Below are 27,582 nucleotides of genomic sequence, written 5' to 3' on the forward strand. Positions count from 1 at the left end.
TTGCTGTTTGTTCTGTTTCCTCTCATTTGACATTAGAGAGGTTAATAACTCTCATTTTCCTATGCTGTCAAATACTTCCACTCCATCACCCAGGAAACTTTGTTCAGCAGTTTTAATCATTCACAATCAGGGTGTTCACTGCATATTTGGCATTTTATTTTGATCAGATTTTCAAAGAAAAATTGCATTTCACTCAGGATCCTGGAGCCCAAGTAAACCTCCAAGGTTTACGTCTGAGCCTATGAGATCATCCTTAGTACAATATTTTAAAAAGAAAAATACTCCATATTCAGCAAGACATTTGTTTGTTTTGGTAAATGAGTAACTAAATAATTTCAAGACATTCATAGCACCAAAAGTCATTTGTATGGTGTGAGTCAATACGTAGCTGCTGAGTCAATGTATCACAAAATACAGTTTTTTAAAAGAAATTATTACTCAACGAGTCAAGAGAATAAATTAATTAGCAGGGAGCAAGGTCTGCCCTGGGATCAAAAATGATCACACTTCACATTTTACATGGGTGAAGCATCTCCTGTGCTGGGCTTTGACTCTTTCTGCTCCAAGGTAACAGAGGTACCAAGGCAGGAGCAAAGAGAAAAGATGCACCTGCAGGAGAGAAGATGGCTCTGCATCACATGCAGCAGCACAGAATTCCAGCTGGCATTTCTAGGTCAAACAATCCTCTTTGGAACTTGCTTTTCAGGAACACGACCATCTCCCTTTTGACAGCAGACAACTGCATGGTGTCCATTGATCCCACGATGCCTGCAAACACAGAGAGGTAAGCCCTGCTGCCACCTGCTCCTGCAAAAAAGGGAGGTGGTTTCCTGCAGAAGCCTTTTGTGTGCAGTGGGAGGTGAGCAGCTCCCCAGAGGGAGGGGGATGGCACTAAGAAATGCATGCTGGCTTGTAACACGAGTGCTGGTTTGGAAGGTTTTTACTTGTTAAAGCAGGAGCAATTGTCTGAGGAAAGAAATACTGCTTTTAGGTGTTTAATGCAGAACATCTGTTCCCATCCCTCCCTGTTTGCTGTCAGAGCTCTGTTGTTCCCCCACTCCTGCTTGCTCTGCTGGGGGACAACCAGCAGATTATTTGAAAAGCAAACTCAAAGCCTGTGGTGAGTTTAGGTCTCCTTATGGTTGGTTTTGGCCAGTATTTCATGATAACTCATCACTGCCATTGCTCCGTGTGGTGGAGCCCAAACAGCTGGGAGGGAGCTCCTGCACAGGACATGAACACAGAGCAAAAAGAGGCTGTGGCTGCCCCATCCCTGCAAGTGTTCAAGGCCAGGTTGGATGGGACTCTGAGAAACCTGGTCTAGTAGAAGATATCCCTCCCCATGGCAAGGGGTTGGAACTGGATGATTTCTAAAGTCCTTTCCAACCCAAACCATTCTGTGGCTCTAGGATTCTGTTTCTAGTAAATCTCAGGGCTGGGTGTTCAGAAAAAGTGCCATTGTTTATTCAAACTCACAGGTTTTAAGAGATCTTAGAATTATCTTCAGAGACCTCTTTGTACTTCTCGGGGAGTACGGATGTGAAATGCAAACTGCATTTTGAGTGTTGCTAACAGCAGCCCTCTGTGACTCTTCCAGGTCTCCATACAAAGTGATCCCAGTTGTGACTGAGCAGCTCTCAGGTAAAACAACCCTTTTGAACTGAATCTATTAAAGCTGAATTAACTAAAGCTGAATTTGCAAACATTTACATGCGGGAATTATGTGGCCATGATGCAAACACTCGAAGATGTCGGTGTCATGGTTGTAGCTGCAGCAGAGTAAGAAGTGTTTGATCACAGTGTTCTGTAGGAAAGCTTAAGAAATGTGTCCAAATTTCAATGAATTTGAGGATCAGGTGAATGGCTGAGTCCAGGGGACTTTCCCAATGCCTCGCTCTGATCTGACTCAGCACTCCTGATGCCCTGGGGAAAGTCTTGCACGGAGCAGTGGAGGTTTTCAGGCAAGACAAATGAAAGCCTTTCCTGCAGTGCTCTGTTAAACCTGCCCATTCCTCAGCAAAGCTCTGCTGGAAAGCTGAGCACAACATTTCAGCCTCATGTTATTTCCAAATGGCTGAGAACTCCAATTTCTGTTGTGGGCATGGTAGCTCTAAGTGTGATAAATATTTAAATCCACCTGACAAGACTAAAGAGGGCCTGGGTGAAAGAACACATCTGGAGCACGTTTCCCAGCCACAGGCAGGGCTGAAGAGCCACTCCTCCCTCTTTGCCTGCCAGTATCATGCTCAGGCTGGCAGCTCTCAGACACTGGAGAAGAACCTTGGCTTGGGGCAATTCCTGTGAGCATCTGGCTCATGATTTCTCTCACGTGTGCAGCTGCAGCATCTCCTGCCACTCACAGCAGGGCAGCCTGAGCACTCTGGAGCCACAGGGAGAGGCTGGCAGGGGCTGCAGCAGGAGAGGAAACATCAGCTGGGGACACTCCTTGGAGCAGTCAAATGGGAAGATAGGAGAGACAAAGGGCAAGAAGTTATGATAGTCCTGGAAACACAGAGGGCATAGGCAGAACAGGAGAGGCACAGAAAGCCTGGGGCTGGAAAAGTCGTGTGCAGGAGCAGGTGAGTTTGTTGGGATAGGGGAGATGATGTTTTGGTGGTCCCATCTCATCTTCTGTCTGACTGTCCTGAATTTTGGATTAAAACAGAGTGTCTGACAGCACTGTCTTCTTCTAGAAGGGGAGGCACAGGGAACTGAGGCTGTTCTCTGAGGCATCTGCCTTGGCAGAAACATCTGGAAAGGAGGATGTGGGGAAGACAGAGAGGCAACAGCAGGGAGATTGTGCATGCAAGGAGCAAAGGTGAACAGAGAGCAAAGAGAACACAGAGGGTAGGGAACTGGGAAGAACCTACCACAGTGAGATTTGTAACAAGCCATAAACAGTGATTGCCAGAAGGAGATAGTCACAGCCAAGGCACACGTGACTGCAAAGGGGAAGAAGCTGTCTGCCAAACTATTTATTTCCTTATTGTGACAAACCCTGCTGCAGCAGCATCACTCTCCTGGTCTGGGAGGACACTGTTTGCATTATCACATGAGAAAAGGTGGGGTGGAGCACCTGGCTCTGTGTCCCAGCTGCTGTGAGTAACCAGTCTCCAGCTGCCCCATGACAGAGAAATGGGGCCAGTATGGCTGTGCCAGGAAATGCCAGTGAGTTATACCAGCTGGGAAGCTGATTGAGGGGGTTTCTAGAAGGCATACTCCTTTTTGAATGCTTTTTTTATTCCCCTAACATGGAGCTAACAGTATATTTTTATAGGACCGTGGATGACTTTTCACACTCTCCCAAGGCCCTCGTTTTTCATCCCCAGCTGACAGCACATGGCTCTGCTTTGTGCAGAGCACAGCTCACTGTGTCAGCAAGATCGCTCTTCACTCCCTGCATTTCATAAAACAAGGATTTCCAAAGATCTGAGCTGAAAAGGGCAAGAAAAATTCTGGCCATAGATTGTCAAAACATAATACAGAGTCTGCTATGGAAAGAGGAAAAAAGTTGAGCTGAGTGTGATGGAACTAATGTTCCTTGGTATCTTTTTCTCTTTCACATGGCTTGTCATTAATCTTAAGCATTCCTGACATTTTGCTGACAGTAGGAAGAATAAACAGAGTGGGAAATTGTTCCTCTTCATTAAAAAAAAACAAAAAAACCACACAGCTCTATTCTATTCTTCACTTCTCAGACAGCTCTGTCTGCATCGTTCTGCTTCCCAAAGCAACTCATCCAAATACGTGCCAAAAAGGGGGTCATCCCAAATTTCACAGTGGTGGGAGGTAATGCACCTCTTTTCAGCAGTCTCCCAGGCAGCTGCAGAAGAATGACATGGGGAACAGAGGCTGTGAAAGGTGGGACTGGGAAATATAATCCTTCGGGAGGAAAAATATAAGCAGTGGCTTCTATCCAGCAGAGGAGATATCCACCAGAGTCCTGCTAAGAAACAGTTCTTCATTTCCTGCCCATAGTCACAGGAGAGGGCTGGAAATAAAAATAAATTTTTATTCCAGAGAGTGCTGGATGCAGCAGTGATCGATGTGTCAGGGGTCAGCTGTCTGCAAGTGTTAGGATTAGGGTGAGGGTCAGGATGAGGGTCAGGGTCAGTGTTAGGGTCAGGATGAGGCCTGAGCCTGCTGGCTCTGAGCCTGTGAAGCTTCTGGATAACACCCTGTTCCTCCTCCTATGGCCCTGGACCAGAAGACACATGGCTATCCTAGCAGAGCATCAAAACCCCTGTGGCAAACACTTTTCTCTGTGGTATTTAAATTTCCAGGCCCACTGAGTGAGTTTCCTCTCCCTCCCTACAGCAGAAGGGCTCTGGTCTCTCTCCTCATGGTGAAACTGGCTCAATACTCACAAAATGATGTCTGTGTTGTTGCTCTAATTAGCAGGGTTCAGGCACTTATAGATTGGACAGAGGTGACAATTAAATGAACAAACCCTGTTAGCAGCACCCTCTTGAGGGGTAAAATTGAAGCCTGTTGCGTTTCTGATAGTGCAGAGAAAGGAGCTGTTGTGGAGGTCAAATGAGCCTGACCCACTGTGGTCCTGAAAGGACAGGAAAACATTCACAGGGACTTTCCTTCTGCTCCACAGTTAGGGCAGCAAAACCCAGCAGTGGCTGCACTAGAGATCAGCAGGGATGCATTTTCCCCCTGGATGATTCAATACCCGAGATCTTGTGCCGTTTGGTGATGGTAAAACGGCAGAAGCTTGTCACTGTGTCTGAATCTTCTTATTCTGGCATCTCTCTCTTCTCCTTCTGGAGTCTTGTTCATGCTGGCAGCTCAGGAAGAGTGAGGAGGCAGAGACTGGGAGAGAAAATTCCTCCTCCCACTCCTGCTCCTTAGTGCATCCCACATGGATGCGTGCACTGGCACGTGGTCAACCACTTTGGGATTGCTCACCTGATGAGGAATTTGCATGCAACAGCCCAAATTAACCTGAGCTGTGAATTACATTAATCTGGGGCTCAATATGACAGACTCATGGGTGTGGGCTTGGGCTTGAAATTCACCCCTTCCCAAGGCTTTTGTCCACCTGGCTGCTTGTGGGTTTTTTTTTAATTACTCTGATTGCCCTGATCCAAGAAAACCACAGAAAGTGAAATGCAGACAGAAGCCTGGGGCAGAAACATTTGTGAGAAACAGGGCAGGAATTCACCAGCCTGATGCTGGCAAGGAAAAGGAGATGCCCATGCCCTCCCAGCTTGGCTTGGCCAGACCAGAAAGGACAGAAGGGAGCCAGGGAGAGCAGGAGGATGGAGGTGGCTCCCTGGCCGTGATCCCAGAGGGTGAGAGGGTGGAGGAAGAGGCACTGCTGAGCAGGGCAGTGCGAGGCAGAGGGTGTCTGCCAGTGGGTAATAAACCATCTGTGCCAGTGCAGCGTCACCTGAGCTGCTCAGGTGCCAGTCTGGCAGGGAAGGTGTGCTCTCCCTGCCAGCCTCCGGCCCGGCCACAGCGGGAATCACAGGAAAAAATGCTGCTGCCATATTCCCCCGCACCTGCCTTCTTCCCAGAAGCTGCTGGAGACAAGGCAGGATGGCTCCTTTGTCCCTGCTGAGCTTGGCAGAGGCCAGAGGGCAAAGAGCAGGAGTCCCTTTGAGCAGGGGAATGAGCAGGGGGAGCCTGGGGAAGCCCGAGCTGGGCTGTCCCCTGCCCAGCATTAACCATTGCAGCATCTTCTGGAGGGCAGTGCTTCTAATTGCCATTTGTCAGCTGTAAAACAGCCAGAGTGCTGTGCAAAAACCTGACTTGCTGAACACCTGCACTGGTAAACACTGTGTATTCACAGAGCTGGCAGAGGTGAGGGGAGCACAAAGGGTTTTTTGGGGATGCTGCAACAGGACCCTCAGCAAAGTGCCCAGAGCTGCTGCCAGTGCTGCTTGCAGTAGGATTTCCCTTGCAGAGAGGGAATCACGGCAAAACAAATGAGGCAATCCGAGGAAAAAGGTGTCTGTGTGCACCTGGGGCTTCAGCCCTGCACACAGGTATAAAAAAAAGAAGGCAGAGGGTAACAAAGGGAGCAAAAGCACACCTAACCCTCCTGTTCTACAAAGGAAGGGACAAGCAAGACTAAATCACGTCAGAGCAATGTCTCATTTTCTTCAGAAAGAGGGGTTACCAGAGGTCTTTCCCTCGGAAAGGAACAGGGCAGAGAAATGGATCTTTGTCTCTTTAAGATGAGGCAAACTGCCACTCTTAGTCATATATCTTTACTGCACCCTAGGGTTATAAAAACATACATCTTCATTTTGAAAGTCTTTTATTACATCCATAAACATCAGATTGCAGCTGACTGTTCCCTGGATGAGAATTTCCTAGTACTCCGAGTGAGTTTTGACAGGGGGAGGGAGTGAAAGTAAGATTGTTGGGTTGTTTTTTTTTTTTTTACTGGAACAGTGTTTATAGGGAACTTGTCAGTCTCTGGCACGCTCCAGCCACTGTCAGAGGGCTGAGCAGCATCGGAGGGAGAGGACACGGCTTTCTCTGCTTTCTCTGCTTATTTTCACTCCTGGACTTGGTGCCATCCCAGGTGCTGCCCACGGTGAGTTTTCCTCCTCTCTTAAATAGGACGCAGCCTTTGCTTTGTTTCAGCACTTGGGTTTTGTGAGAAAACTGGAAAATGGGTCTCTGTGAGAAGAACCAATCTCTGTTTTCTCTGCTAGCCACTCCGCTGGGAGCTGGGGGGAAAAAAATGGGAAAAAAAAATAAAAAATGGGAATTAGATCTGAGGCTTTCAGAGCACTGAATGCTTGCTCCAGTTTTGTGACACGGGGGTAACAGGCAAATTGTTTTGACCAGTGATGTGAATGCTCTTGGCAAGTATTGCTGATGTCTCTAATAGCTGAGGAATTGCACGTCCTTTCAACAGGTACAAGAGCATTTATTTAGAAATAAATGCTAAATGCTGGGCTGTATTTCTATCTGATGTGTTTTGCCTGCTGACTGCACTCGTGAGGCATCGTGTTCCCTCGGGGAAGGACAAGAAGTATCTGCAGAAATGCCATCGGGGTGTTTCTGTGTGGGGTATAAATAGGTGTTCTGTAATCTGCAGTGTGTTTATGAGTGCACTCAATGCTTCCTCTCCTTGAGCACATCCCCAGTGCAGGAATCACTGCAGCACTTTGGGGAAAAAGGGAAACAATCCCAAAACAGCATCTCAGGGCTCAGCAAAGGTGATTTGTGCTTCCCTTTTCTGCGTGGACACTAAAAGATGGGAAAACATTGCTATCAGACTTCTTCCTTCCTAAAGTGTGCTGTCCCTTGAAACCTGGGGTCCTGTTTTGAGGGATTGTTTGCTTTTCCCTGTGTTGGTGATTGCAATACTGTGATTATCTTGGGAAGAGGCTGGGGCTTCATCAGCTTTCCTGAGCCAACAGAAGATCCCGAGAGCCGGAGCTGGGAGCTGCTGCGACGAGGGCTCCCAGTGTGGCCACTCTGCAGGAACTCAGGGAACAACGGGATCTTGACAGGATCCCTGTGGCAGCTCTGTCCAAGCTGTGTTCTCAAGGGAAAAGGGGCTGGGAAACTTGTACCCTGCTGTGTCCATCCCACAAACCAGGAAGGGCAGACCTCATTCCACAGGGACAGCACTTCGTCATCTCGTGTTTGCCCGGAGTTTATGCGAGGCAGCACAATCCTCAGGCATTTGCACCAGGAAAATTGGTCTCCAGGATAAAGCTGAAAGGCAAGCTGGGTTTTATTTTGCATTGTTTTGAGCTGTGGTGTTGTTCATGGGCACTGTGTCACAGTGTGCTGCTGGTGTAGAGGCGCTGACTGTGAGCAGGAGCTTTTAAAAGCCAGTTGGGATTCTGGTGTCCCAGCCAAGATCTGTGAAAGGGGTCTCCTCTCCAGAAAGTGCTGCCTTAAAACAAACCACCTCACAGAGACCAGCCTCCCAAAAATAAAACTTCTGAGAAACCCTGACTGTAATCTCCAGGAAGAGGAAGGCAGGTAAGACAAGGAGACACTCCCAAACACCAGCACTCTTCAAAGGACTAAAACAATTTTTTGGCCTCACCATGAAAACTGGAATCACTTTGCAGGAGAATTGAGGGTGTCTTCTGTCCTTTCCTTTATTCTATATATGTCTCCCTTCTATTTTTTTCAGAGAAAGAAGAATTGTTCCAGAATTTATTGGGACAGATTGCCGAGCAGTTCTCAAGGTAAGAAACTGAACATCATTATTAATTTAAAATGTTATTTCTTTTATCAGCCTGAAATGAAATTTTCACAGGAGGCAGAGGGGCATTTAAAACATCTTTCAAATCCCACTCTGTCTGCCAAATTTAGGTCTGGGACACATTATTTCCTGCTGACAGCAATACAGTAGCTTAAACCAAAAGCAATTTTATCTTTGATCTAAAAAGGAGATCGAGTAGTAAATGCTCATTCCCTCTTAGGAAGAAAAGAAATACTTCTTCATTGAACAGTCAAATCATCAGATTTGTTTCATTTTCCCCTTTATCACCCAAAAAAGTCTCTCCTCAGAGAGGATTTCTCAACATCTGTGTAGCTGCTTATTTAATCCCAGCTGGTTTCAATAAGACAGATCAGTCCCAGCACAGCCCAGCAAATCACCAGCGTAACTCGACAGGAGGGGAGGAGGTTTCAGAGTGTGCAGACACCAAGACGCTGCTCTTGGACAATTATGAAGTATCAATTTAACAATTCTCAGTTTAACTTTGCTTCCCTGGGGGAGTACAGTAGCAAGTCACTGCTGAGAGAGGGGGAGATGAAGTGTTGTAGAGCCACAGGTCATTCCCAGGATCATAATTATCACTTGTTACTTTTTCATGAAGCCTGGGGTGTATTTTCTGCCCCAATGTTAGCAATTCCATGGAAAATTTGCTACGACAAACATGGCTGGGCAGATCAATCATAGAGACACGAATATGGGCATTTCCAGCAGAAGTTTTTAGCACCTAGGGTAGGTAGAGCATTAAATGTATTACATTAATACATGAGGGTTTTCTTTCCAGGGTTTTTAAAATCAATGAGCTGAAAACGGAAGTAGCTAATCACTTGGCAATGCTGGAGAAAAAGGTTGAATGTGAGTGTCCCTTTATTCCTCTCCCAGTGGGAACTGGTGCCTTCTTGTGACCTCTGACCTGTCCTGCTCCTCACAGCCCCTCCACTTTCTCCAATCCCTCGTAATTTGGCCACCTTTGAGCCCCAGAGGCCGCAGGTCAGCCCGTGGTGACCAGTGGGGACGGTGGGAGCCTGTGGTGGCACTGGTGTGGGGACCAGGGTGGGCTGGCTGGTGCTGCCAGCATCCAGAGCTCCTGCTGCCCTCCCTTTGAGCACTGCTGAGCCCTCCACGGAGCTCTGGGGCCAGGGGCCAAGTCCTGCTGTTCCCTTGTCCCCGTGGCACAGGGGCTCCACCACTCATCTCTCCATCCCCGCTCCCAGCCCTCCCATGTCCCCCATGGCCCAGGTGTCTGTCACCTCCCTGCACCCAGCAGTGACCTTCCCATCCCTCTGCACTCCTCCAACACTGGGGAACCTGATCCCACCCTCGCTGGGGAGTTTGGTCTGTAATTCCAGGGGGTAACACCCTCCTCCTGCTGGCATTACAGTCCTTGTCCCCTAACACCACCACACTGCTACGGTGCAGCAGCCAACTCCAGCTCACCTGCTCAGAGAGCTCCTTTTCTGGGATTTTTGGGTCATTTTGCTTCCCCCTGTGCAGCCTCTGAGTTGTTTCAGTACATTATGCAGAACACAGGTCCCAGAGAGGCAGGGAAGGGGTATGAATAAGGTGCTGCCATCCAGATGTGACTCCACACCCCACATCCTTGAGGATACCCAGGAGCAGGGAGAGCCGTCCCCAGCACTACAGCTGCAGAAAGAACTTTCCCACTAGAGCTGGCTGGGAGTAAAAAGAGTTTCTGGTTCATGGAAGAAGTTGTTTTCCTGAAACTTCCCCTGAGCAGAAACTACCTTGACCCTGCAGCTGCTTGGGGAGACTGATCCCTTTGTCATCAGGGAGAGGAAGAAATGTCCTCATTTGAGGAGCAGCTGCAGGGAAGCCTCTCCCTGTGGCCACCCCAGCCTCAGGCTCCTGGTGCTGAGGGATGTCCATGGAAGGGGCAACCTGCAGCTTGTCCACCCCCCTGAAAGGAACCCAGGAATGAATTCCTCCCTGTCTGTTTGGCTGCTGCTTCTCCCAAGGCTCTGCTGGTTTATTCTTTGACCCCCCCAAAAAAAAGAGAAAAGAGAAATTAGCTCAGTCACTCTGCATTTCAGTGAAACTTCTGACCAACTCCACTTCTCAGGGCTAAATGCCATGGATTAGAGCAAATGAGGTAAGCTGTGGGTCTTTGTATCCCCTTGGCAGCCCAAGCAAGCAGCTATCCCAGCCAGCTAGGGGCTGCTTTTGGCCTCTGGTGAACCCCCGGGAGCTCTGGCACACACTCTGCCTCTCAACACTGGCAGCTCACAGTGCAGGAGGGAGATAACAAGGCATTCATGCCATTCCTGGCAGGAAAAAATTGAGCACCTGCCCACTCCAGCACTTTATTTCTGGTTTAGGGAAGGCAGCCTGCCCAGAGCTGCTGTGCCATGCAGGAGGACTGAATTCCCTGCTCCCCAAAGGAGGGTCCTGTCCCACTGCTGATGGAACCAGCAGCTGATGGAGCAATCTGTGGGAAGGAGCTCCCTGGGCTGCCTGTCTGCAAGTGCACCCATCTGCTCAAAATCAGACTTCCAGAGTTTGCAACAGAGCCCAGCCTGCAGCATTCTCAAATAATTCTCTGGGCTGTCATGTTTAAGAAGCAAAACTGTGGGAGAGAGGGAGTGTCCAACCTCCCTGCTTGAGCTGGGCTCCCAGAGGGTGCTCTAAGGGCCGTGTTTCACTGCTGGATTCAGCCCAAGGATTTCTTTAGACAGCACAGGGTCTTTTCAGAAAGTATTTCTCGCTACAGAATAATGTAATGGGCCCTTAATCAGTGCACATGACGTGGCCGTTTATCATTTGCAAGCCAAATGTGGAAAGAATTGTGATTTTATTTTGCCTTTTCTCCTGCCTCTTTCAGAGATCCCTTTTCTGCCACTTTCACGTGTGCTCTCCAGGATTTGTTCCCCAGAGGGGATGTGTGTGTGGGGATAAGTGCTCATGACAGCACTACATCTGCACCTCACATGAAATGTTCTCATTCCTTCCCATTCCTGCCTGGAGACCACACCAGAGATGTGTTTTCAGGGAGCCAAATCTTTTAGCTGATTTTTTAAATCCCAGCTAAAGCTTGTCACTTCCCTTTGGAAAACAAGTCCATGCAGAGCAAGCTCTGGGAATGCTTTGTCCCATGGCTTGACTTACTCTGCACAGCAGCCCACACAAGAATAAGGAAGCTGGCAAAAAACCCTTTGCAATTTGTAAGCACTTCACATCTACCTTAAGAAAATTATTATGAAAATTCCCTGCTCCCCTGGAGAGATTTGGGACAAAAACCAAAGGGACACAATAGGAAAAAATGCTCAGGGCTGCCATTTTGCACCAAACCTCCTCTTCTCCCTGCAGTTGCCTTCCCCACTTCCCTGTTGCTCTGATAACTCTGCTCGGCTCCCTCTGCTCCAGATAGGCACTGGCCACCAGTTAGACACCTTGGAAAAGAGGTTATTCAGGAATTTCTCCCAGGGGAATGCACCAGTGTGGTACAAAGCAGCACAGGGCCTGCAGGTCAGGATCATCAGCTACTGAACAAAGCACCCAAAAAAGGGCAGGCAGGTATCAAACAAAGATAACAAAGATATCCAGTAAGAAGCTTGCCTTCATCATCATTGTGATCACCCAAAAAAATTGCCTGTAACAATGAAATATGAAAAAATATAAATGCTAAATGGGATTTTGTTGCAAACAAAAAAAAAAAACCAACTCCCTTTCCCTTTCCTCTCCTAATGTGTGGCATTCTGCCCTGAATTCTGCCTCATACACATCTCTTTCCCTTCTCCCAGTTCCAGATGCAATCTTTGCTGTTACTCTCAGAAAGGAAAAACAAAACCCAGGTCTCTGCTTATCTCCAGAGCTGTGCCCTTCAAGGCAGGGTTTCATCACTTACATGCTGCTCTCCAGATAGGTGTGATCCAGACTCTGATTTTCTAAGAAAATTGCTGAACAGCGATTTTCCAGTTGCAAGTTCCCTTGGAACCATGGCTCATCCATGCAAACAAGGAGTTCAGTAAACAAATGAGCTGTGAAATGAGTGCATGTGAATGACACGGGCATAATAAATGGTGCTGTGTCCTTGATCATGCTGACAGTTCAACCAGGGGGAAAGGAAAGGGAGAATTATTCTCACACTCTCACTGCATCGGGCTCTCTTGGCTACAGGGAATAAAGTGCCCTGCTGCATAAAAAGGCAATCAAACTTTTTGCCTCGTGGCTCTCACAATTACATGCAGAAGGGAAATATAGGATTTTCTGTGCTGCATGTAGAAATAACCTTTGATTACAGAATTGATCGGCAAAAAGAAGTGACAGGATTTCAATAGTTAAAAAAAAAACACAAAAAACAACCACAAAAAGCCCCCTATCATTAGAGCCGAATTTTCAACATTTTTTCTCTCTCTCCTGCAGTCTCACTTTGCTTTTTCTGTATCCAGCAATGCCTCTCAGAGCTCCTTAATGCTCTGCACGAACTTCTGAATTAAAACCTTTTATCTTAATGGGAATTCTAATCCTACCGGGACGTGTTTGCATAGCCACGCTTATCATCCCATCACGGGGGTTTTTCCTGCTCAGGATTTCCTCTGATTCGTGCTGTACAGCACAGAGAAGTGGAGGCACCAGGAGAGCTGCCTGCTGCTGAGGAAAAGCGAGATGTTCTAGCTGTACAGCAGGCTGTGATATCTGCATTGGCAGCAGAGAATTCCCGTGGGTTTCCAAGATCTCTGGCTTTGGCAGCACCTGCACGTGGGAGAGCCGAGGCAGCCTGTGAGAGCTGGCTGCCTCGCTGGATAACCCCACTGGCAGAGCTCCCTGAAATTCTGCACCGTTGTGAAGTGAGATCCTGAGACTTTTCACCATGGTAACACCCCTGTTGCTTCCCTCTGTTGACAGTGGAAGGCCTGAAAGTGGTGGAGATTGAGAAATGCAAGCGCGACATTAAAAAGATGAGGGAGGAGATGGCAGCAAGAAGCAGCAGGTAAGTTCTGCTTGGGACCCAACCACAGGAGTGAGTGCCTGCTTTCAAACCCCAACATTTCCACAGAATTATCTCCTGGCCTTAGAAGAGAGCAAGGAAACCAGTAGTCATCAAGGACAGTGGCTTTAATTTACTATTTGAAGATTTATAGCTATTCACCAGTTAAATTAGCTTGGGCCATGGGAATAGAGAAAAAGGTCTTGGGAGTTATTTGTCACACAGAGAACGGGAATGCTTCATCCGGATTTACTGGGAGAGAGAGAGAGAATGGGAAAAGAACTTCTGCACAGTGCAGCCTTCGGTTGGGAACCAGTCAGCACTCGAATCAGCTCCAATATATTCTGGGAAATTACCAAATAAATATGTAGCAGTTCCTCTAATTATGATCTCATGCTATTATAAATCATCCGTTTCAAATTCAATGAGAAATTGGGAATTTACTTTCTAATGCAAGGGCTCATTGTGATGTTGAAGCTGGGTTTTGCTGTAATTAAAACACCAGCAGAAAAAATTGCATTTGGTACGGTGAGTGGTCTCAGCTGGAAAATGCCCCCTGTGTCACTGAAGTGCCTCACTAGGACAAACAAATCATCACTGTGAGACTGGGAATACTTCTGGGAAGGTTGCTGGAGAGGAATACCCCATGCTGCTCAAAATGTGTGTGAGGGGTTTTTTTTCTCAGCAAATGTTACTATGTCTTGACAGTCTCTGGGTCAAATTGTCTGACCCTTAATCAGAACTGTTTCCTACTGAGGGCAATGGGAGATGTGCTAAAAGATTCAGGCTTTATAACCACTCATTTTTATAAATGTTGCCATCCAGATATGTCAGGAGGCACAATGATAATTCTTTCCCGTGAAGTCCAAGGCCAAATTCAGCTGTCATGTTAGCATAAACGCAGAGTAACATTATTAACCTCAGATGTGTGCCTCAGATTTATCCCAGCAGGGTGGAATGCAGTTTGCCCTGTGACTTGCACCATTTCTTGTTGGGGTGTGTGTAGAAATCTTATTAGAAAAATCCAAGCCCAGGCTGGCAGCAAATTGAGGAGCATGTGTGCTGATTTGTGCTGGGTGTGACATGAGAAACATGTGTGCTCATGTGTCTTTCCTTCAGCTGTGGCAGGGAGCTGGCAGAGCTGAACAGTGATGCACAGGTGGACAGGGAATTAAGTCCAAAAAAAGAAGTTGTGGCAAGTTGGTGTTCATTCAGTCACCACCACACCACATCAGGAAGTACAAGACTGTCCCAGCAGCCAATTCCCATCCCAGATCCTGTCACCTTCCAATCTATATTTTTGTGCCCTAAACAACAACCTGTTAACAAGAAAAGCTGGAATGGGGGGGTGTTCCATCTGCTCAGAGCAGCCAGCTCCAGCTGGGGTGTCACCTTCACTAAGGGCTCATAGTGAGATGTGACAGGCTCCGAAAGCCAGAGACCAGCACGGGGTGTGAGGCTGGAAAGCTGGGGTAAAGATGGGTAAAGATGAGTAAAGATGGGTAAAGATGGGTAAAGATGGGTAAAGATGGGTAAAGATGGGTGTGGGCTCAGCTGGGCATGGACACCCACCCTGGCTTGCTCTGAGCTCACACTCACAGCTGCTCAGGAGCGGGACTCGCTCTGCTCAGCATCACTTTGGTGCTGTGTCCGTGAGGCTCTGTCACAGCTCCTCTTGCTTACCCTGAGCTGCATCTCCCTCCTCCCAGCTGCTCAAAAGCTCCTCCTGCTTGCCCAGAATTCTGCCCATGGTTATCTGCACCCTGTGGGGTTGGGACCCAAAGCAGCAGCTAGATGTGGACACAAGACTGAGGAGAGGACGCTCCTTGGTGGCTCCCATCAGGAGCTGCTGAGGAATGAGCTGAGGTTCCTTATTCCCAAGCCACCACAACCCCACAGCAGCCAGGCCACCAGCCTGAGGTGACCCCAGGCTAGGGATGCTCCACCCCAGGATGGCTGAGCAAACCCTTTCCCTCTGGCATGGGAGATGTGATGGAACAGAGGCATTCCAGGGAGGTGGAAATGTCTTTGCTCTCATTCAGACCTGTCATCCATTGTGTCATTGTGTCATTTACTAGATAATGCATTATGGTTGCAATCAGGAATGCCACCTAAATTTAATTAATGTACATAAATATGTGTGAGTGCTTGTATTGTTCAATAAGATCGCAGTGTACACAGCTGTATGGATATTTACCTGTTCTTTTATTTGCTGTTACATTACCAGATGAGAGAGTAAGGTTGAGCAGCCAGGCTTATAAAAACCATCGTGCACAGTGAACTGTGCATCCCCTTCTTTAGAAGAGCAAATCATCTCCATTTGCATCCTCCTCAAATTGCTGCTTTTTTTTTTTTTTTTTTGCTTGTCTGCTTTTTGCACTCACCACTGGCAGATGCTAATAGCATTATGGTGTCATTTAAAATCATGATCATTTGCAGATACAGTTTTACATTTGTGAAGGTCTGATGCATCCTGGCTCTGGTGTGTTCCCCAGTGTGCTGGGATGAAGGCTTCAATATCCTTCTACAGCTGGGAATTAGAGATAGCTGGCTGACCCTCAGCTAACCCTGGCAGTCAGCTCCAATTAGGGCAAGGAATGCCCCAATCTCACTATTTTTATCCTACTAATACCCCACACAGTGGAGTTTTGAGGAAACAGCTTTAGAAACGATTAAGACAGCTTTTCACCAACGGAGAATCTCCTTAAACAGGGCAGGAAAAGGCAGCTGGTTTAAGTCAGCTGACCACCATGAGCTGTAAAATGACATAACTTTCACAGGATTCAAACACTGACACCAGAAATGACTGCAGACATCAATGTTAAGAGGAGAAAAGAGACCTGGACTAATTCCCAACAGAGAAGAGACTCACTCAAAAGAGATACAATGCAAAATATAATAATCAAAAATGCACAAAATTAATGGAGTTAATGGAATGCTTTGCTTGACTTCTTTCAGGAGGTTTCTTTTTGATTCCTTTGGCAGGGGGCTTGAAAACTGAGAGAGGATAATCTGAATGTTAGAACTCCAGGGATAAATCCCTGGAAGTGCTCAAGGCCAGGTTGGATGGGGCTCTGAGCAGCCTGACCTAGCGAGAAGCATCCCTGCCCACGGCAGGGTGGGTGGAGCTGGATGATTTTTAAGGTCCCTTCCAACCCAAACCGTTCCATGACTCTACAAATGCAAAATAAAAGAAGATCAGCCTCACACAAGAGTTAATAAAGGTCATGTGGACAGCTGCCTGAGAAAAGCCCTGCAAGGCCACCCAGTCCAGCCTGTGACCAATCCCCACCTTGTCCCCAGCCCAAGGACACGGAGTGCCACACCCAGTCCTTCCTCAGATACCTCCAGGGATGGGGACTCCAAACTTCCCTGGACAGCCCCTTCCAGTGCTTGACCACCCTTTCAGGGAAGGAATTCTCCCTGATGTCCAGCCTGTCCCTCCCCTGGCACAGCTTGAGGTCATTTGGGAGAAGAGCCTGACCCTCACCTGGCTGCAGCCTCATCAGGGAATTGGAGGGAGTGATAAGGTCCCCCCTGGGCCACTCCTCAGATAGGAAAGCATCAGCTTGGCTTTTCCATACTCAGAGGAAAGAAGAGTAGATAATTGGCAGTGTTGATAACCAGGCAAGTGTTAATTACCTGTAATTGCTGGCAGTGGCTCCCTTCCTCCAGGATCAGAGGTGTCTGCCAAGTCCTTGCCTCTCTGCTGCTGTCCCAGGTGGAGGGCAGCTGGCAAGGAGGTCACCCCATCAAAGTGGCAGCTCCTGTGGGCTGCAGCAAGGCTCAGTAGGTGCCTTCAGCAGTAAATCAGCACGGGTGTGCCCGTGCCCAGAGCCAGCAGGGTCCCTGGCAGCCAGGAGAAGGACTCCTGCCATGGGCAGCAAACCGCTGGCTGGAAGTTACTTGGTTAAGGAGAACTGGTTGGGTATCCATGGATACATGGCTGAACTCAGATGCCTCTCTCTTGAATGCAAATAGGCCAGGAAAGGGCAACAGGGGTGTTGCACAAGGGGGGAAAACCCTAAGGAGGATCACGCTTTCAAAAGCATTTTGAAAGGGAAAGGTTGTGGAGTGGGTGGCTCTGAGGGGTGGCTCCTGGGAGACCAGAACACTTCTGGCACTTTTTGAAGAACTGTGCTTCTGCTCCCTCAATGTTAAGAGATGAATATTTCATTACAGGACTAACTGTCCCTGCAAGTACAGCTTTTTGGATGAAAACAAGAGGCCGGCTCCCCGGCGGGATGTACCATCCTACCCAAAGGTACCACACAATCCTTGCTCTTTCCACGTTCCTCCTGCATGGCTGCCATCCTGACAAGTGCTGCTCTACAATGTGTGACTCCTTAGCCATTAATTCCTGGTTATTCTAAATCCAAGGCCTGATCCAAAACTCCTGTGAGCCAGTGGAAAGAGCTGCCAGTTGCCCACGGTGACTTCAAGTTTAATTCTCAGTAGTCTTTAGTACTTGAAAGCTCATTAGTGTTTGAAATGTTAATGAACATTGTGCATTCATCAACATTTAATGCTCTTTTATCTAGTTGTATTTGTTTATTCTCCACGCTCATAGCAACAATCAAAAACACCCTGTAATGCCGTGTTCTGATTGAAAGTAGTGCTGCTGCCTGTTTTCTCCTAATAGATTATTTTTTAATTTAAAAAGTAATTTATGGGGATGCTTCACCTAGGGAAACAGAGAGAAAATGCGACATTGGATTCTCTCCAAAATGATTCATTGTCCCTGTGAAAATGAGTTAGTGTATTTGCTAGAGAAAACAGTAATGCTGGAAGAAAAATGTCTCCTGGGCAAGTACAAGTACAAATCCACAGTGATGAATGAGGCTGAAACCATGAAGAGCACAGAGTCTTTGGTCCCAGAACCAGCAGTCTTTTCCCACAAGAATTATTAAAAGCTGCCTGGTTATGCCTGCCCAGTGCCCAGCTCAGACCTTGGTGGAACACCAGCTCACACATTTGCAAATCGTGGTTTCACCACGGGCAGCGCCTTGCACACACCAAAGCTGGCTCAGCCACCCTGGATCCTCACGGCCCTGTGTGATGCAGGTGCATGACACGGACATGGCTCTGTGCACATTTCTCTTCAGAGCCCAGCAGAGCAGTAAATTCTGCTGTTTGTTCTGCTCTGCCTCACAGAAGTGACCTGCACTGAAGCAGAGACTTTATTTAATTAACTGTTGCCCAGGAGGCTTGTGCTCCTGACACTAACACACCATTTCACAGAACACATCAGTTCCAAGCCAGTTTTTTTCCCTTGATAAGTATATATGTCAGATTAAACTTTGATGGACTGCTGCATTAGGATCTTGAATTAAGAATAAAGAGTTGCACTGACCCGCTGTAGAGTAAACTGGGAGTTTGTATTTCTGCATTATTCCTAAACCAGAACTCATGGGAGTCTGGGGTTTTGGAGATTTGCAAAATTTGATATCAGTTGTCAGGTGCTGGATTTCTCCAGTGTCAGTGAGGCTGAAGGAAGATATCACTGCAACACCAAATCTAATCTAATTAGCAGTTTTCTTGCAGAAAATCACAGTAAATGTGCATTGTGTGCATGCAAATGCAAAACTCCTTGCCTTCAGAAGAAGAAAAATTAATCTTCTGTGTTGTTCCTCCTTGGATTAAGTATCAAACAGTTTGATGGCTCAGAAATTGTCATTCACCTGCTCAGGAGAGTAAACCCAAATTAGAGACAGCCATGGTAAATGGACCAGTTGAAGCCACAAGGTTTTTGAGTCACAAAACCACTGATGAATAGGATCCTGAAAAGATGAATCTGTAGAGCCCTGATATCCCCATGTCCTTTAACCCTGAACGTTCCTTTTCATTTTGTGTACAACCATAACTGGTGAATGAGCTTGATTTTGTTTTAGGCTTCTGAGCGTAATGATAAAAAATCTCTTGAATCTTGCAGGCTGACAACCAATTTGAAACTGTAGGCACTCTTGAAAAAACACTCGAAATGAGAGCATAAATCATCTGAAAATAAACATATCATCCCCACCAGCTAATTTAGCACAGTAAGCAGAGACACTTCACACCACCCTCCCTAACTGGCAGCTTGGAGTGCCGCTGATGCTCTGCAGGCAGCAGAACCAGCACAGCCAGGGATGGGCCTGTGCCCTGTGCCTTTGATTCCCTGCGCTGGATTTAGCCATGACCCTTTCCCTAACACCTCCACTCTCCCTTTTCCCCCAAGTTCTGCTCCACAAGGATCTGCCCCAATGAGCAGCTGCCAGGAAGGCTGAGGAGGGTTGGGTGGCCAGAGGGAGAGATGGTTTGCTCTCTGCTTAGGAAATGTGGCTAAACCCCTCGTGAATGGAACCCTGGGAGCCCCAAGGACATGCCAGCAGCATTCCCATGGCAGGGACACCCTTGTTTACACCTCCTGCCTTTCTGTCTGCAGTACATGCTGTCCCAGGAGACCATCGAGGCTCTGCGGAAACCAACCTTTGATGTCTGGCTGTGGGAGCCCAACGAGGTGAGGATGCCACTTGAGCTGGGTTGGCACTTTCTGAGGACCAATAAGGCCAGAACAGCCCTCTGAGACAGTCTGCAGGGTTTTCCCCTTTTTTGCCCTGACTCTCTAATTTTTTATTTTTTTTTATTTTCCATACCACCATCCATACCAGAAATACAGTGCTTTTTCCTAGCAGATGCCAGGTAGATTATGCTGTTTATCACATCCTGGCTCCTCTTTATTTCTCTTTAATCTCTTCCTAGGAAAGTCTCTCAGCTGGTGCGCTGTCATTACTGCCACATGAGTTCTCTCCAACCATTTTATCTGAACAAATCAATCCCCAGTGAAGTGTGTGCTTTAGCACATCATCAATAACTCCACTCAAATCAATAAAGCAGCAGGCAGAGGTGCAGGCATTGATTCACAACCCTTCAGCTGAGGGTTTTTTTCTGCAGTTTGTTCTGAAGAGGGTGCAAGGCTACATTCACAGCCAATTAGTATCTCCTTATTGCTTCATTTTCTTCCTTTTCTTACTGCTATTAGTGTTATTCATGGTTCATCACTCCTACTGCAGAAGGTTCTGGAAGGTCTATGTGTAAACCTCTAGAAGTGTGAAGGAGAAGGATGTTAAGAATGGACATCTTATAATATAATGTAAAACCAGATTTAGCAAATACTAGCAAATCTCACTTATGAAAAACTTAATGATGGACAGGACTAAACCAGGGGTTTAGTGTTGTGGTTTTTTTTCCCCAGGGGAAGGCTTGAATAGTTCTGGAAGCAGCCCCAGCAGCAATCACTGTAATTACCTTCTCAGGGGTTGTGCATGCAGAGTAATTCTGGCTCAGCATGCCAAGGAAAAACACCCCGTACCACATCCACAGGAACAGCACATTCCCTTCAGGATGTTTCCTAGGTCTGGAAGAACAACAGAAGGGCTCTCTGATGGCTTTTGGTCCATCTCCCATTTGCTGAGGCTGGCAGAGCTTCCCTTGTGTGGTCAGAGGTGCTGTGCAGCCCTCTCCAGCCCCTTTTCTCTGCACTGTGGCCATAAATGCAGCAAGAGGGAATTACAGTCTGACAGGTGCACCATAACACCACTGGGTTATTGTTCTTCTGACCATTAGGAAAGAATGAGGACAGACAGAACCCATTATCCATGGTTTGCTGTGGGCTGGGGGATGGTTCTGCAGCACAGTAACTGTGAAAAACGAGGTTCACATAATTTTTATAGAATTTAAAAGTTTAATAAAAAAACAATTAGGAGAAAAAAATAAAGTATACAGATACGGCCAGGTGTCTCTGCATTCAGCCAAGAGAGCACACCTTACTAACAAAGGATTGTCCCTTAAAAACAGAATCCTACTACATATCCATAAATTCTCATACATATTCATACATTCTTCTTAGGATCTTTGGTGTTCTTCTGTTTAGTTTTCTCTTGCCCCCTTCCCAATAGATCAATCTTCTTGGCGCTATTGAGATTTACATTCTCTGATACCAGAAATGCAATAAATTCCTCCCCCAGAGTTCTGGTCACTGCTGTCTTCATCTGGGTAAGATAGTTTACAAATGCAGGAGTTCTCTAGGTATTTTTTTTCCTCAGTCTTTGGGTTATACAAACAAAAGCAGTTTTTATTTTAATACTATGCCATAGCCTAACGTATTTGTATTATACTACTATTTCTAAATTTCATCAATAACAGAAATAAAGCAAACTATATTAATACAACAAAATTTCTCATTCTTATACACATAACATTCATTTTAATATTTGCGAAAAGCCAACAATATAAAATGTATCTATAACAGTAACTCATTCAGAGGGCTAGGAAACATTATATGGTGGCATGAGCAAGGCAAACAGGAGGGTGTGGAGATTAAACTTGCCCTGCAAGGAAGAGTCTGCTCAGAAATGAGATTCCACACAAGCTGTGGTGAGCCATATGGGTTTATCTCGCCCTCTTAGCTCTGCTTTATGTTTACAGAGAATATTTCAATTCTGTCAGTGCTTGTTTAGCACTGAGTGTTTGCCCACGTGCCCAGTGTGGGACAGGCAGGTCACAAACCTCGGTCATCTGTAAGCAGATGAATAATGTGCTCTGCTGCATCTCAGTAAACACAGCTTTGCAGCAAGCCTGGGTTCTCCTTCTCAAATGCCCTCTCACTTTTCAAGCCTTACAAGAGCCCCATAGTCAAGCTTTTGTTGCTGATCAAGAAAGCTAAGCATGAAAACTGAGATTCTCCTGTGTTCAGGGGCAGGAGTTTTGGGACTGAGTCTCGCCTCAACACTCACCCAAAGCTCTCTTGGCAACAGCTGCATTTCTAAGGGTAATTCAGCACTTCTGGATAAAGTTCATTGTCATGGAAAGTCTTTTATGGAACTATTGCAAAACATATATTCTACCAGGACAAGGGGATCTTCAGCAAAATGTTGTCTGTGTGATCTGAGCAGAATTCAGCTCATGGCATTGTCCCTCAGGTCTTGCAGGAAAGTCTCATCCTCTTTGGATTACTCAAAATCAGCCCTGTTGTTACTCCATGACTTATATTTATTCCCTGGATAAATAATAAGGTTTCATTAAATTAAATCACTTTTTTTTTCTGGTGAGTTTCTAAGAGCCTAAATAACAGAAAACTAACTAGAAATGCCTCCAGGGCTGTATTTGTGAAATTATACTCATCATGTTGAAACTCCTGGCTCGCTTTACAGTCTAAGAACATTTTCTAACACAATGACCACATTCCATCCCCTGCAGATCTGGCCTTCAGAAATGGGAATGCATGCACACATAACCTCCTGAACTCTGGGAAACCTGTTCATTTCTGACTGGTGGAAGCTCTTAAGCACCCAAACACTCCAGATTATCAATATCTTTCATTTGCAATTCTTTCAAGGTGATTAAAAGTGAGGGTTGATGCTAAACTATCTGCATCCCCCTTGCTACTGCAGAGCAGGTGTTGTCTCAAAAGAGCTGCCTGCCCTTGCATTTCAGCATAGTTACAGTCTCCATGAGGGGATAATCACAAAACTGCTGCAGTTTTGTAGGGTTATAATGGGAAATCTTTTAAACAAGAAATATGAGCTAAGATAGCGGAGTTAGGAGCTCACAAGAAGTCATAAAGAAAGAAGGTATTGACAAATGTCTGAAATAAATGTTTCTTTAGGGATCTCTTATTTTCTGCTGTAATTTTCTATTCAGCTGGAGCCTGATCCATTTCTGTACAGCCAGGGAAAGGCTCCCACTGGTTTCATTGAGCAATAGGACACATCCCAGCTGAACTAGAAAAATAGCAATACTTTTCTTGTGAGCAGGAATTGCTGTGAAGCACACGAATCACAATTACTGGAGAGTGCTGGTGTGATATGCAAAGCCCTGCACAAAACCTGTGAAGTCAACAGCAGCGTGTCTGCTTCAAAAAGCTTTCAGACCCTCTCTGTCTCCCCTCTTGCACTGCCTTTAATCATGCAATCTTTGAACATCTTTCTTTCATCTAAAGAGGGCTCTGCAATCATTTGATGATTGCAAGGGGGAAATTCACAGGGTGTCCTCAAGGGATATTTACAGAGCCAACAATAACCTGCCTGTTCCTGGCTGCAGATGCTGAGCTGTTTGGAGCACATGTACCACGACCTTGGGCTGGTAAAAGACTTCAACATCAATCCCATCACGTTGAAGAGGTGGTTGGTGAGTATTTCAAGTTACTGGTGTTTGCAGTTTTTCACATTCAAAAATCAATAAACGAGGCATTTAGTCATGGAATTTACATGATTGGCATGAGTAATCCCAATGAAAGTGCTCAGCCTATACAAATTCTTAAAATTGGAGTACCTCAGAAATTGTTTGCATTCTTGTGGTCACAAATGACTCTTTTTTAACTGTTTTGTGTTCATTTGCTGAGGTTTCTATTACTGAAAGCAGTTCATTTCTGCTGAATGCTCTTGGTACCTACTGTAAATGAAGGCAAGACAAGTGCCTTCAGATACAGCTAAAAAGGACCAATGTGTGCAATAATCATTCAATGTACTAAATCACAGGGAGTAGAGAAAAGAGCAAGTCAGGAAGGAAAAGGAATTGCTGAGAAGGTAACTTTCTTTGCTTCAGTCTTTGATGTGAGAATGCTGCAGAGATGCAAAATGTGAGAAAGATGAGATCATACCAAAAGTGAGATTTCTAAGGAAGAAACACTGGAATATTTAAAAAGCAATGAGTTTTCAGGTCCAAGGGAGAACATAAGAAAGTGTTTGCTAAAAAGTAAAGAATATATTTGCTTTCTTGGAAAAAAACATCATGTTCCTAGAGAACTATAGAACAGTAAATAGTTTAACCATTGTTTAAAAAGCATCCAGGGATAGCCTGAGGGATTATAACTAGTAAAAACTTACCTCTGTGTCTCACAAATTGATTGAGATAATAATTAAAAATGTCATGGTGTGAATTCACCGTACAGATGTTTCACAGCATTCCTGTACTAAAGACTTATATCTCATAAATCTCTTCTAATTCCCTGAGGTGCTTGCAGAGAGTACAGGGCACTGTTTTAAATGGATATAGACTCCCAAAAAATGTCACAAAATCAGGAGATAGCTGGAAAAGGCAAAGAAAAGACTGGTTCATCATGTGTTACAGTACAGCAATGGCAGGAGACACGTGGGGCTGCTTGGTGTCCTGCTGCAGGAGGGACACAACGAGGCTCAAGGCTGAGCAGAGCCTGGAATAAGAAATAAAATGTCACCACAGAAGGCAGGAGGCTCACCTGAAATTTATTCCCAGCACTGGTGAAGCCTTTTTAGAAAAATAATACGACTGCATTAAAGGAGACACCAAAAATGATCAAAAGCTGGTGAATCTCTCTCTCTGAAGAAGGCAAATGAAAATCTGGGTGGTGCTGACCTTATAAAGCAGCTGAAGACAAGGGGTGGGATGAAACCCAACACAAACAAGGGTAACACACTGTAGATAAACCAGAAGATCTCCTCCTCCTGTTTCACAGCCCGAAAACATGGGAAGCAAGGTGATATGTCAACACACACCAACAGCCCACCCACACACGCTGCTGCAGGCAGCTTCCCCTCGCTTGTGTCTCCAAGCAATTTGTCACCACTAACATTTCAGACAGCCTCACTCTGAGCAGCAAAAGGGGAGTTTGTTGTGTATTTTCTACAAGGGTAAGACAGGGTGAGGTCTCCTATCTTCTTGCAGAAAGAAAGATGATTTTTGAAAGCCTCAAGGGCTCTGCTCCAAAGTGGGATACTTCCCCCAAGCACAGTATGGGCGTCACTTTGAACTCAAGTGGGAGAGAAAAAGCCACCTCATGCTTATCCTGGCTTTCTTGCTCCCACATCCACGGGCTACAGAAGCCTTCCAGAAAGAGGAGAAAAGAGTGATTAATGCAACCCAGTCACTCCATCCCTTCAGTGCTCTGAGTCAGGAGTCCCCTGGGATGCTCTGGGCTCCAGTGTTGGATGTATACATTACATCCATGCAGTTTTGTGCAGTGCCATGGATGTCCATGTGTAGGCTGTGAGATACTCACCACCTGTGAGTCTGGCTGACAACCATATTGTGTCATTCATGTAATTTTAAAATGATGGGATGTGTTTCTAAAATCCTTGCTGCAGAATAATCTGTGCAGCTTTTGCAATGAAACCCACAAATACTGAATAAGCATTGATGTTGCAGCCTGCAACCTCAGGATCTCGTCCAGGGAAGCAGCAGGGTTCTGGGGACCAGCATGAAACACCAACGAGACGGGCTCCCGTTCATGAAACCATTTATTCAGCATGAGAACGAACTCAGGTCCAGAACAGAGAGCCCCGAACAGAGGCACAGCAGGGGTTTTTGAGGGACAGAACCAAGGGTTTACACCTTTGAGGGTGGAGTTCAGGGTCAGGGACCATTAGAAACACAGCAAGGGAGAACCCCCCAGGGACTCAAACCCAATCAGAACTCCTGGGCCGCCCTTCACAAGGGGTTTGGGGTGGGACAATGTAACTCTTTGTCTCCCTGAGGCCGCTGCAACACATTGAAATACCACACTTCTCTTGACCTCATCTGGAGCTTTGAGGTTGCCTAGAAGATGAGTTAAAATGTTTGATCCTGATGGGGTGTGAGATGTGAGGACTGCTGAAATAAATTCCTGATTTAGCTGGGGAAGGGGACAGGAATTCTGTCCATGGCATTAATTCAGGCTCAGGAACTGAAGCATGTGCTTGAGGGCTCTCTGGGGTCCAGGCTATGGAGGATTCAGCAGAGGGGTCCAGCAGTGCTGCTGACTCTTGGCTGCTTTGTGAAGGACAGGAAACCAGAGGAATATTGGAATAATGTGTTAACCCAGCTGTGCCAGCCTCCCTCAGCCAGCCTGGCTGGCACTGGCCAGGACACAGGGACAGACAGGCTTTATCCTGCCTGTGCAATGTGGCCAACCAAGCCACACAGCAATAGCTGCTGTCAGCCCATAACAGCTCGATCTCTCCCAGGCTGACTGGCATGGAAAACCCACCCAGGTGTGCTCTAGCCTGGTGTCCATTCACATCTTCCCTTTGCCAAGCAACAGGTCCCAAAGTGCCACCCCTGAGCACTGGCAAGTGAAATGACAGCCACGTTTCAGCTCTCAAGGTATCAGAGCTGCAGTTTGTGCTCAGCAGGAGAGGGGGACAGGGCTGGGCTCTGAGCCCTCTACAGTCCCCAGAGTCACCATTTAGCCACTGCAAGGTTTGAAACACAAATTCAGCAGAGTTCTCTCTTAAGGACTGGGATGCAGCTGTGCTGGGATGTTTGCCCATTGCTGGCTGGTATGAGAGAGGATTTTCTGTGAGCTTTACCTGCTGGTGAATTCTTGGAATGCACAAATCTCACCCAGGAAGGCAGAAAGTGTCAGAGGCCCTGTGCTGTCACTCTGTCCTTGCAGAGAATAATCCTGGGCCCCAGAGGACTCCTATAAGGACACACAGTGCTTGGTAAACAGCTCTGCTGCCTCTGACAGCTTCACTCCCTCTCTCTGCAGCTGTGTATTCACGACAATTACAGAAACAACCCCTTCCACAATTTCCGGCACTGCTTCTGCGTGACCCAGATGATGTACAGCATGATCTCACTCTGCAACCTCCAGGTACAAACCCCCCACTCCAGGCCACCACTCCATTTCCAGCCTGAAACCCCAGCCACTTCTCCTGCAAAATGGGCCACCAGCCTGCTGGCAAATGGTGGCCTTTGGGGAGGCTGCACTTGCTCAGTCCCTGGGCATTCGAGGAGAAGTGTTCATTTCCACCTCTGGCTGCCCAGCCCTGACCCCAAGCACCTGCACAACTTTCTGAGGCTGTGGGGAGGTACCTTCACCTCCTGGATGTCCACAGTTCCTGCTGTGATAGAGTGAAACATTTAGGAATGACAGCCAAACCCCTAGCGAATTATGGTCTGTGGGTATGTTCTTTGTTTGGGGCACAAAATGTTCCCAAAAGAGGTTTTCTGCAAAGGTGTACTTTTACCTGTGCTTCTGTTGTGGCCTGTCATGTATTGTATGCAGGACACATATTTGACCTTTGTTTTGTCCAGAACCATAGGCATCAATTAATTTTACTGCCTGGGTAACCTGCACTCATATATTCATTTAATTTCTTTTAAAAACTGGGCTTTTTTCACTTTAAAAAAAACCAAACAAACAACATTTTTCTCCATAGTTACACATATCAGTTACTGGCCTAAGTCTGTTTTCTTGCCAGTAGCAGTATGAAGAAAAATTTTTCTTTAATGTAAGTCCATGCTATTCAAAAGCTGTGGGAACACAACATTTAATATTTCTTGCTCTTTTCCCAACTTTAGTTAATGCAGAATGCAATGGCAACAGAGCCATCTTCCAGCCCTCCCTTTAACTAATCAGGCTGCTCAAATGACTTGTAAGAGACTGTACTAATGTCTCAGTGCTTTTATATGATCTCTGCTGTAATAG

General features: G+C 46.5%; 1 protein-coding gene across 3 annotated transcripts in view; it reads left to right on the forward strand.

Moving 5' to 3' along the window:
- The window catches only part of PDE9A (phosphodiesterase 9A), a 53,624-nt gene that overhangs the window by 18,946 nt on the left and 7,096 nt on the right, over nucleotides 1–27,582 (forward strand). Inside the window, exons 3-11 of one of the 3 annotated variants that reach the window (XM_058853667.1) lie at nucleotides 707–784; nucleotides 1,598–1,641; nucleotides 8,123–8,177; nucleotides 8,994–9,064; nucleotides 13,073–13,157; nucleotides 17,337–17,418; nucleotides 19,579–19,653; nucleotides 23,235–23,321; nucleotides 26,641–26,745. In XM_058853667.1, the coding sequence (XP_058709650.1) occupies nucleotides 707–784; nucleotides 1,598–1,641; nucleotides 8,123–8,177; nucleotides 8,994–9,064; nucleotides 13,073–13,157; nucleotides 17,337–17,418; nucleotides 19,579–19,653; nucleotides 23,235–23,321; nucleotides 26,641–26,745 (682 nt within the window). Of the gene's footprint in view, nucleotides 1–706; nucleotides 785–1,597; nucleotides 1,642–6,284; nucleotides 6,557–8,122; nucleotides 8,178–8,993; nucleotides 9,065–13,072; nucleotides 13,158–17,336; nucleotides 17,419–19,578; nucleotides 19,654–23,234; nucleotides 23,322–26,640; nucleotides 26,746–27,582 lie in introns of those variants that run through there. The other 2 variants (XM_058853648.1, XM_058853656.1) reach the window with 2 other exon arrangements.

This window comes from Poecile atricapillus, chromosome 1, assembly GCF_030490865.1.
Source record: "Poecile atricapillus isolate bPoeAtr1 chromosome 1, bPoeAtr1.hap1, whole genome shotgun sequence".
Lineage (NCBI taxonomy): Eukaryota > Metazoa > Chordata > Aves > Passeriformes > Paridae > Poecile > Poecile atricapillus.